The sequence below is a fragment of the Tupaia chinensis genome, unplaced genomic scaffold (assembly GCF_000334495.1).
Source record: "Tupaia chinensis unplaced genomic scaffold, TupChi_1.0 Scaffold000292_1, whole genome shotgun sequence".
NCBI lineage: Eukaryota > Metazoa > Chordata > Mammalia > Scandentia > Tupaiidae > Tupaia > Tupaia belangeri.
This window is the reverse complement of record NW_006159777.1, coordinates 2,502,978-2,514,189: the sequence shown is the minus strand read 5'-3', so window position 1 is coordinate 2,514,189 and position 11,212 is coordinate 2,502,978. Positions and strand designations below refer to the sequence as shown.

Below are 11,212 nucleotides of genomic sequence, written 5' to 3'. Positions count from 1 at the left end.
TCAAGTCTCGGAGGTCAGGATTTGACCCCCATTCAGCCATGTGGGAGCCAGCTCCCTTAACCACTAGGCTACAGTATAGGGCCGGCCCTTTTCTTTTTTTAAAGTTCATGTCCCCCATGAGTGAGAGAGAGAGAGAGAGAGAGACAGCACCTTCAACTGGGTCCCAGTGCCGTGGCCTGACCCCAGCCTGAGCCAGCCCTGTGTCCTCCGGGAGGTCTCTGGGTGTGAACTGGACCCTCCCCATGTAGATGCCCCCCCCACCCCCCCAGTTCTGGGCTAGCTGAGCCGTTCCTCCCCCAGCCGGTCCTAACAAACGCCCTGGGCTCTCTGCAGGAGACTGCCTCCTGGACCTGCCCAGCAAGCCCGTCCCCCTGCCCGAGGACCTGCCAGGCACCAGCTACACCCTGAGCCAGCAGTGCGAGCTGGCCTTCGGCGTGGGCTCCAAGCCCTGTCCGTACATGCAGTACTGCACCAAGCTGTGGTGCACCGGCAAGGCCAAGGGCCAGATGGTGTGCCAGACCCGCCACTTCCCCTGGGCAGATGGCACTGGCTGCGGCGAGGGCAAGTTCTGCCTCAAGGGGGCCTGCGTGGAAAGACACGACCTCAATGAGTACAAGGTGGGTGTGGAGCCCGCGTCCGGGGCACCACCGGGAAGAGGGGCGTGGACGTGGGGGCCTCTGCCGTCCTTGGTCCCATTGGGATCACGGACTCACTGTGTGACAGAGCCGTATGAGTCACTGAGCTATGCCTCGATGTCCTTGCCTGTGGTCCTGTCCTCTCTGGACTCCAAGAGTAGAGAGAAAAGCTGTGGTAGGTTGGAGGGGGAGGCCTGAGACAGCGGGGAAGTCCTTGGACAAGAGGCGGGGTCTCCGGGCTGAGCTCTGTCCTGGCCCCTGTGGGTGGAGCTTGGACTGACTTTAGGAGTGGCTCGCTCCTCCCCTCCTGCATGGCTTCCAAGCGTGGTCTGTGTCCAGGGAGCCAGGACCGCACGGGATCAGGGCTCAGCCGTGAGATGCTGCAAACCCCAGGCAAGCCCTGCGATCCACACCAGAGCAGGGTTCTCCCTTTCTGTAATTTTTAGCTGAAGCATAATTGAATAAAAGCTTTTTCAGCTGATAAACAAGAATAGCAAGCAAACCACGATGAACTGAGATTTCCAAATATTCTCTGAAAACCTTATAGTCTTTGCACAAGCCCACAGCCTGGTGGTTATGGGAGCTGGATTCCACATGGCTGACTGTTTGGTTCAAGTCCTGAACCTGGCAGCTTGAACAACATGCCTGGCACGTGTGCGAGCCTGCCCCAAATCCTGAACACTGGGAGAAGTGCAGGAGAAGGGATTGCAGTGTAACTCTGCCCCATGGGGGGCACTGTCTCTTCTCTCTCTGTCTCTTTCAGGCACGTGCACGTGCAGTATGGCAAAATTCAAACCACACAATGATCTTGTTTCAGGGCAGTAAAAGGACTTGTACTTTTCAAAGCAGGAGTGAGGAGTCCACCGACCCTCTCCCCTGGTTGTCCCTCCCTGCCATGTCCCACTGGGCGGCTTGTTATAAAGACACATTTGTCACGCTCCTTCTCAGCTGCCTGGAGAGGGCTGTGGTTCAGAATAATTTAAATCTTTGCCTGAGTTCTGGGGATATGTGTTTAATTAAACCTCCAGGCATTTATTCGGCAACAGCCCACTGTGTTCAGGGGACAGAGGAAAATGGCATGGGGCCAGAAAAAGACAGAAAACACAAGTCGGCCCCAGAGAACTCAGGAAGCGGGACGGGTGACCACGCGCATGGCACAGTGGCGTGTCTGTGGTTACGGCGGGAGTGTAAAATGTGTCGTGGGAGAGCGGGCTGGGAGACGAGAGGTGCTTGCGAGGACTCAGGAAGCATTACGGAGAAGGTGGGGTTGAAGAGGGTCTTGACGGATGCATAGGATCTCATCAGGCAGTGACGGGGCAAGACAGGCCAGCCTGGGCAGGAGCCTGGGCAGGGCGAGCGAGCTGAGGGTGTGTGCCGGGGGCTGTGTTGGAGAGCTCTTTGGGAAGGTCACCAGGACAGACCTGGGGTGCCTTAGCTGCCATGCTGGTGGGTGGAAGGCCCTGAGGACCGAGTCATGGCAGCTCCTTTCCCGGGAGGATGAGTCTGGAGGGTCAATGGGCTAGTTGAGAGGGTACCGGTTAGGAAGTGGGGTCCGAGCGGCACAGTCCTCCCACAGGCTGTCTGCACCTCGTAGTCTGCCATCCACCTCACCCCCTCTGTCCTCACCTTCTTTCCGGGTCTCTGCGGAGAGCACTGCCCCGGTTGGTCAAGGTCACAACACGAAGCTCGCACGTTGCTGAGCCCGGTGACTGGCTCAGGAGTCCCACCTCAGCCAGGCTTGTCTTTGCAGTGCTCCCTTGAGTGTTTGGATCCCAGCAAGTCTTCGACCTGCAATCCACTAATGAAACTGTCTTGGCATCATCCCTCCTCTCTTCAGCCCTTGTCTTCTCCTTACTAGCTGGGGTGTCACGGCCCACCATGAGAGCCTTCGCTGCACCCTGACTCCCTTCCTCCACCTCTTGTCGTCCTAGGCCGAGCCAGCTTGTCACCTGCTCGCTTGTGCCTGCAGCAGGAGAGCGTGCGTTGTGCTTGCTGGCCGGGACATTAGGACCACTGTGCTGCCACCTCTCCCCACTCTGGTTCATGCACTCTCCCAGCCTTCCCACCTTCAGCTCACACCCTCACCTCTCTCCTGCTGTTACCAGCCCTTCCTTCCTTCCCTCCCTCCTCCCCTCCTTCCCTCCCTTCTTTCCTTCCTGTTTTCTAGGGGGCTCATGCTCTCTCTGGAGAGAGAAAGAGAAGGAAAGTGAAAAAGCAACCTCCATGGGGGTTGGCCACACTGCAATCCCTTCTCCATTTCTCTCTCCGTTTGGGATTTTGGCCATGCACATGCACGTGCCCAGTGTGTTTGTCAAACCATGGGGTCTAGGATAGAACCACATGGCCAGCCCTGTGGAATCGAGTTGCCTACTCACACATCACCAGCCGGGCCCTGGGGAAGCGTTTTACAGGGCGACACGGGTGAACAGTGGAAGAAGGGCTGTTGGCAGGACAGGTAGGGCAAGCGTGCTGACTGCACGGAAGTTAGAGCGTTCGTACCAGGTGCAGCGAGGTCCTGAGTGCCCCCTGGGGTCAATCACTTATGGATAATCTGTGACGGTTTTAATCCCAGGCCTGTGTAGCTGGGCTCCTTCCTCTGCACTCCTGGGGCGGAAACCCATTTTACCGTCATCCAGACAGCAGGCTTCCTATCCTCTCTCCCCTCTTAAACAAGACGTACTGCGTGATTCTCGCCACAGCCACACAGGCTGGGTGCCAGCGTTGCTGACCGGCTTCTTATCTCACTCTCCTGACACAAACACCAGAGCTGCTTATCGGACATTTTAACCTGGTCGAAGTTAGGAGCTGTGAGGTCTGGTGAAAGCAAATTGTACATTTACAAAGAGAAATATTGAAATATCTCTGGGGACCTTGTTCACTGGCAAGGCTAGGGCTGGCCAGCCTCAGCATTGAGGGCCTCCTGTGGCCACTCATGGTAGGCAAGGTGAGTCTGGGGTGGCTGCAGGGAATCTTCCTGTGAGTCCCTTTGCTACGTCTCTGCAGGCCCTTAGCCCCCTAGCCCCGCCGTGCTGTGAAGCCCTGACCCCTAAGGCCTCGCGTGCTTCAGTGCCCTCCGTGCTGAGCCAGAGTGGATGGAAACATCAGCCTCAGTCCACACCCAGGGGCCTCTCACGTCTGTCTCTTTTACATTTTTTTTTTTTTTTACTTAGTTTTTGACATAGGGGACATGTACTTTGCCGGGTGGCGAAGCGAGAGAGAGGGAGAGAAAGTGAGAAATCCATGGTGTTCACCTCCATTCACCTCTTGGGATTTTGGGCATGCACACACACGGGCCCAGCTGCTGAGTTCTGCGTTCGAACTATGCAGTTGGCTATGTGAGACTGTTGTCTTTAAAACATGTTTTATTTATTTCCTTTATGAGGGAGAGGGATAAAAAGACAAAGCATCTCCAATAGAGTCTTTTTTTTTTTTAGTTATTTTCTTCATGATAGAGAACGTGTATATGTGCACCAGAGAGGCAGAGACAGAGAGAGCGAGAGAGAAAAGCCTCATCAGGGTCTCATCGCACTGGGGTCCCCTCCCCCAACCTTCTGACCCCGGCTGTCAGGGTGATGGGTGAGCAAGCACCTGCCCAGAGTTTTCAGGCCAACCTGGGGATCTGAACCTGTGGTTGGCTGTGTGGCGCTCAGCGCTGCAACTTCGTTTGCTACCCGTGGCTGCCGAAAGGGTCTTGACGCCGTGATCCACCCCCACCTAAGCCAGTCTACGCAGGGAGGTCTTTGGATGGGTGGGGGTGATCCCATATGGGTCAGCCTTGCAGGGTTCTGGATTTCAGCACTCACTGCGCCTCGTCTGGCCTTGGCCTCCCTCTTCCGAGCAGCCCCCTCTTAACTGGGAGCAGCTGGCGTTTGCTCATGGATCCGCTGTAGTGGCGTGGGGGCCTGTGCACACGGATCGCTGCTTACAATTTCCCCAGGAATCTCATCTGGGTGAGCGGGGCTGGAACTCAGGCTGCACCAGTAGCTTTTCTACCAGCTGTGGGGCAGGCTGCCCCTTGGAGTCTAACAGCTTCTTTCTCACAGGTGGATGGTTCCTGGGCCAAATGGGAGCCCTACGGCCCCTGCTCACGCACCTGCGGTGGAGGCGTGCAGCTGGCCCGGAGGCAGTGCAGCAACCCCGCCCCGGCCAGCGGGGGCAAGTACTGCGAGGGTGTGAGGGTGAAGTACCGATCTTGCAACCTGGAGTACTGCCCCAGCTCAGGTGAGACACACTGGGCAGCAGTGGGGGCGGGTGGGAGGCCTGAGGGCAGCACCTCCCACAGCTCGGGGTGAGTCACGGCCAAAGGGATTTGCAAGCAAGATGCTTGCTCCAGGACAAGGCCTGGCAGTGAGTAGGGATTCATCCTTCTCAGGTTTGTTCTGGTTTCCCCGCCTGGGAGGCTGACCGACTCTGGGGGAGATGCCCCGAGGCCCCGTAGTGAGGTACTGGCACATCCACCCACATGAGAGGAGTCCAGGACCTATGAACTCGGTGGAAAACACACGACAACTCTGTTTTTGCTAACCTTTCTATTCAGAATGAGGTGTTTCTATCAGTTAGAAATTTGCTCTTGTTAAATATCATTTCTACCTAAAACATGGCATGTTCTTCACTTAGGTCACAAACTTCGATAGTGGCGGCAGTCCCTGTAACCTTGTCACCGATAGAAACTGTGTCTGTTTTTTTTTTTTTGGAGAGGTTTTTCACTATAGGGCACATGCGCTCGCCAGACAGACAGAAACATAGAGACGGAAAGCGAGAAATCACCCCCCAGGGGGGATGGTCACGCCGCAATCCCCTCTCCTCCACTCTCCCCTCGGGATCCTGGGCACGCACGCACATGCACCCGGTGTGAGTTTTAAGCCACCGGGTCCGGGACACAAACCACGGTCGACTACATGGGAGTCCAGCGACATAGCCATTACGCTAACTGCTGGTTCCCTGTTTTTTTTTTTAAAGAATTATTTTATTTAACTTTATTTATTATTATTGTTACTTTCCAGTTTGATCACACAGACAGAGAGAGAAAGGGAAAGTGAGAAAGCAAGCCACCAGATCCAGGACCCGAACCATGGCTGGCCATGTGGGAGTCCAGCACCCTTAACCACCACGCCACCTGCCGGCCCCGAAACTGTGACTGTTCTGATATGACATTTCAGTGGTTGCAGAGTTCTCAAAATGCCATTCATGTTCAGTCTTACTGCAAAATCAGTTATTCAACCCATTATCAAATCTTGTTATTTAATGCATTAACAAAAATGCATACATATCACAAGTATTTCAAAGTATATCCATAGTTGTATACCAGTGCAATTGGTATTCTTTGCTATGCAATTTCGTTTATACATTTAGCAACGAAACAAACAGTGTCAGCAGACTAGCACAGGCAGTGTTCCGGCACCTGGCAGAGGTTTTAGGCCAGGTTCCCGGGAGGCGGCATGGTGCTGGGTGCATTATGACACCTGCACTCTGGATCCTTGGGTCCCAGCCTGCCTTAGTTCTTCGGTGATGAGCACCACTCTGCGGGGGTGTGTGTGTCCCCTGTTTAGAGCCCTGGGAGGCTGGGTGTGCCAGGGGCAGATGCTCCCCTTTGCACACCCTGAGCCCTCCCCTTAGCTTTCTGCGTTTGCCTCCTTCCTCCCTAGCCTCTGGCAAGAGCTTCCGGGAGGAGCAGTGTGAGGCTTTCAACGGCTACAACCACAGCACCAACCGGCTCACCCTTGCCGTGGCGTGGGTGCCCAAGTACTCGGGCGTGTCTCCCCGGGACAAGTGCAAGCTCATCTGCCGGGCCAATGGCACCGGCTACTTCTATGTGCTGGCTCCCAAGGTGAGCAAGCAGGGGCGGGAGGCCAGAGGGGGAACGGCTCCTCAGGGGCGCCTGGCTTAGCTCCCTCTCTGCCTGTCCCCCTGGACACTGCAGGTGGTGGACGGGACACCGTGTACCCCAGACTCCACCTCTGTCTGTGTGCAAGGCAAGTGTATCAAGGCCGGCTGTGACGGGAACCTGGGCTCCAAGAAGAAGTTCGACAAGTGTGGGGTGTGCGGAGGCGACAATAGGAGCTGCAAGAAGGTGACAGGACTCTTCACCAAGCCCATGTGAGTTCACAGCACTGGGGGTGTGGCCAGGGCGTGCGAGGGAGCAGGCCGGAGCTGGGTTCCCCAGGTGGGAAGCTTGGGTGAGGTTGGGGTAAAGTATGGCAGTCCCTTGCTGCAGAGCACACTTATCCTCATCTAGGGCTGACAGTCACCCATCCATCCATCCATCCATCCATCCACCCACTTGTCTGTCCGTCTGTCCATCCATCTGTCCGTCCATCCACCCATCCATCCTAAAAAGACAACACTTAATAGGAGATGATGCTAGGGAGGGGGCAGAGTCCTTAGGGTCTGTCTGGTGTTCTAGAGTAAGACTGACTTGCATTCTGATCTCACATCCCATTTTCTGGATGACCCTGGGCAAGTGACTGGCTCTCAGATTTCTAGGCCTCCCCACCTGTAAGAGGGCATCATGCTAATGTAGGTCCACGAGCGCTCCGGTGAGGACTGGGGGAGTTAGTCCGTGTGAAATGATTAGTGAACCACCGAGTCTGTAATGTGCGCAGTGAATGCCGGCACATGTGCCTGGTGACAAGGGACATGCCACCCTCTCCCTGGGCCTAGCCCCTCTCAGGGTTTATGGCAATAAAGTGCCAAGAGCCAGCTCCTGACCTGGTGCTCAGGGTCAGGAGACGGAGTCCCTTCTCCTCCTCAGCTCTCACGCACCGCTAGGCGCTGTGCAGGTGCTAATGAGCTTTCCTGGCTTGATTCCCCCACTGGCACAGCCCAGCCCGGCAGGTGCCACCATGAGCACTGTCTTCCAGGAGGAAACTGAGGCGCAGAGAGGCCAAGGGACTGAGGTGACCCACAACAGCTGAGCCAGCAGCCTGGCCGCCACCTCACTCCAGAGCGTGTGCTTTTCCTCCTGCATTAGACTTCACCAAAAGATCAATTTGCAGAAGGGGAAAGACTCTGAGGCACTAAGCAGTGGATTCAGCTCAGCTGACCGCGAGCTCCCGAGCCAGCCAGGCCATGGCGAAGGCAGCCTGGGGGAGCGGGGGCCTTGCGCTCTGCGTGCCGTCTTTGCGACTTGCCCTGGAGTCTGCAAAAGGGGAGCCGTTAGGACTTTAAGGGGCAGCGGGGTCCTTACCCTAGGTGTCCTGTCCGTCTCATGTCCAATCCCCCTTCCCACCCTAGGCACGGCTACAACTTCGTGGTGGCCATCCCTGCTGGCGCCTCGAGCATCGACATCCGGCAGCGTGGCTACAAGGGGCTGATCGGGGACGACAACTACCTGGCCCTGAAGAACAGCCAGGGCAAGTACCTGCTCAACGGGCACTTTGTGGTGTCGGCCGTGGAGCGGGACCTGGTGGTGAAGGGCAGCCTGCTGCGCTACAGCGGCACGGGCACGGCGGTGGAGAGCCTGCAGGCGTCCCGGCCCATCCTGGAGCCCCTGACTGTGGAGGTGCTCTCGGTGGGGAAGATGACGCCCCCGCGAGTCCGCTACTCCTTCTATCTGCCTAAGGAGCCCCGCGAGGACAAGTCCTCCCACCCCAGGGAGCCCCACGGCTCCTCCCTGCTACACAACAGCGTCCTCAGCCTCTCCAACCAGGTGTCTGCCTGCGATGCCGCCCACCGGCCAGTGGACACGCGAGGCTGTGGGGAGCCCTGCCCCACCTGGGATCTCGGTGCCTGGTCGCCCTGCTCCAAGAGCTGTGGCCGGGGCTTTAAGAGGCGACCACTCAAGTGCATAGGCCACGGCGGCAGGCTGCTGGCCCGGGACCGGTGCAGCCTGCAGCGCAAGCCCCAGGAGCTGGACTTCTGCGTCCTGCGGCCATGCTGAGTGGACTGCCCTGTCTCCCGCATTCTCCGTCCCACTGGTGTGCTGGTGTTCTGGCCGCTGGAGCAGTGGGCAGGGAGTGGTGGCCAGGGGCTCTTGCTGTGATGTCACCCACATCCAGGGACAAGGATCAGGGACCAGGGCAAGAGGGTCCCTCCTCCCTGGACTGAGCAGGGGAAGTAACTGACGCACAGGCTACCTCACACCCCGCTCCTTGTTGCAAGTGGTGGGGACAGGCTGCGGGGTGCAGGTGCTGGGCAGAGGTGCTGAGGCCATTTGGGGGTACCTGGAGGGTGGGTGCCTCCCAGGCCGAACTTCAGGGACCTTGCCTACTCAGAAGGCCCCCGGCTGCTGGAAAAGCCGGGCCCAGAAGCTCGGCACCCTCAGGCGGGCCTGGGCTCTGAGCCAAATGAACAAGGCAGGGTTTTCAAGGTGCTCTCAGCCAGCTTTCCCTTCCTGACTGCCTTGGACTGGACAGCAGAGCAGGACCAGGGTGGGTGCAGCTGAGGGGAGCCTGGGGTCCGGTGTGGACAGGGTGTCCCAGCATCTGCTCGTGGCTCTCGTTTAAGACCAGCCTCCTCTCCCTCCCATGTCTGGGGTGTGAGGCCAGCAGGAGGGCTGCCATCTGGGTACCCACTGGGGCTCTGCATGAGGAGGGACAGCGTCAACAAGGAGCCACCGCCTTCTGGAGGGAGCTGCTCTGCGGGAGACGCTGGCCTTCTCAAGGGCGGGGATTCTGGACGGAGCCATCTGGAGGGGTCTGCTGTTGCAGGGCCAGGGCAGCTGGGTGCTGTGCCCGGAGTATGGCCTGTGATGGGAAGGAGGCACTTATACATATGCAGGGCGCCATGTCACCCCAGGGAGCCTCCGAAGTGGCCGCTGTCCTGCACCCTCCGAAAGGACTGCAGTGCCTGGGGCCGGGGCTGGCCGGGGCTGGGCTCTAGCTGCCGCAGTTGGGTCTCCATCGACAGCTGCTGTGGCTGCCGGGGGCTCCTGGCGTCTCCTCGGGCCTCAGCTTCCCCAGCTGGGAAATGGGGTTCGCTGTTTGCTACCTCAGATTATGCTCTCTGGGAACCCACCCCGTCCCTGCCCCGGGACAGTGGTGACCTGGTGCTTCCCCCACGCTCAGCTGTCATCTTTGCAGACCGCTGTCCACAGAGGTGTGTGTTCCTATGGCTTCCTATTCCCCACAGCCTGCCCTCAGGGTCCAGTAGGAGGGACGCCCTGGGAGCAGAGCCCCAGAGGCTCTCGGAGGCCCAGAAGGAGCCGCTGAGACCCGTCTCTGTGGACCTGACAAGAGAGTGGAAACCTGGGTGCTCCCTGTGGCTCCAGGATTGGGTGCTTGGGGTTAGAACCCTTGGGCCACATGGGGTATTTCGGGCATGCAGAGGCTGCCTGCATACATGGCATTTTCTCCCCAGTGTGGGGTACATCCGGGACCTTGTGGAGAGCTTCACTGAGGCAGATCAAGGAACGGGTCCTCCCTGGGGCTAGGGCTCAGTCTTTTGTGTGGATTCCTAATAGTGAAATTCCACAGACCCTGTCCCCCAACCCCATCCCCCACTGTCCCAGTGAGCCAAGCCCCTGGGGTGGAGCCCTGGGACAGAGCTCCTGGGAGGGGCGGAGGGTGTACAGCGCTCTGGGGCAGGGCTCAGTCACCCCGAAGGTCACATGCTTACCAGGGGGACAGCAGGGCTCGCCGATGACACTGTGCGTGGCGCGTCCTTCCCTCGGGGAGGAGAGGGTGGCACGGGGCCTGTGGGCAGGGCAGGGGTGCCGTCCGTGGGTGACCAGCCCTGAGCAGAGCCGCTTTCGCTGTCAGTCACTTTACCAATCATTTCGAAGAGGTGCACCCACTGCTGTCGCTGACGCGGCCCAGGCCTCAGTACTCTTGTCTTTTCCTTTTGAGAACGCGTAGGACCGAGACAACTGGGAGCTCGTCTGGTCCCTGTGCATTTTGTCAATTCAGCCACGCTCTCCGGGGCTGAGCAGGGACGAGGCTCAAGGCGCAGGTCCCTGTGATGACGTGAAAGGTCTCGATGTGTCTCAGCTCTGGATGAAGAGGTGCGCGCTGGGGCTCCGGCACCTGCTGTGGGCCATGGACCGGCAAGCATGGGCCCAGGATTCCTGAGCCCCCGTTCCCCTGTGCACTGATTGGCGGAGTCAGACCCAGCACTGACACATGGACCTCGGCGTGCCAGAGCGGGACTGGAGAAGCAGAGCAAGTTCGAGGCAGCTGGCTGTCCCTGGGAGTCGGCTCCTGAAGGCACAGGGCTCTGTCCTGCCCTTTCTGTTGGTGCTGGTTCTTTGCATCCCGCATCCCGCAGGAGGGTGGCTGGCACGGGCTGGGCCATGTATACTGTGTATACGTGGGAGCTGCCGCGGACATGGTGGCCTGCTCCTAATAAAGTCGTGAAACTCGAGCTTGCCTCTGCGTGTTCCTCTCATCCGAGTGCGCGCCCGTTTATGGGAGGCTCTGCGGAGAGTACATGCGTGCCCCAGATCCCAGGAGGAGAATGGAGGAGCAGGGACTGCAGTGTGCCTATCCCCCCTCGGGGGTGAGTTCTCACTTTTCCTCTCTCTGTCTCTGCCTCTCTGGTGAGCAAATGCACCCTATAGCAAAGACAAAAAAAGCAAACTGTAGGAGGGCTGGCCCGTGGTGTGGTGCTTAGGGTATTAGATCCCGCGTGGCCAACAGAAT

General features: G+C 58.3%; 1 protein-coding gene across 3 annotated transcripts in view; it reads left to right on the top strand.

Moving 5' to 3' along the window:
- The window catches only part of ADAMTS15 (ADAM metallopeptidase with thrombospondin type 1 motif 15), a 25,430-nt gene extending 14,496 nt beyond the window's left edge, over window positions 1–10,934 (top strand). For all 3 annotated transcript variants that reach the window (XM_027772687.1, XM_027772688.1, XM_027772689.1), the window contains exons 4-8: window positions 334–617; window positions 4,679–4,856; window positions 6,281–6,462; window positions 6,556–6,731; window positions 7,869–10,934. In XM_027772687.1, coding sequence (XP_027628488.1) covers window positions 334–617; window positions 4,679–4,856; window positions 6,281–6,462; window positions 6,556–6,731; window positions 7,869–8,514 — 1,466 coding nt within the window. In that variant the 3' untranslated portion in view covers window positions 8,515–10,934. The remainder of the gene's footprint in view (window positions 1–333; window positions 618–4,678; window positions 4,857–6,280; window positions 6,463–6,555; window positions 6,732–7,868) is intronic.
- Window positions 10,935–11,212: the final 278 nt, after the last annotated feature.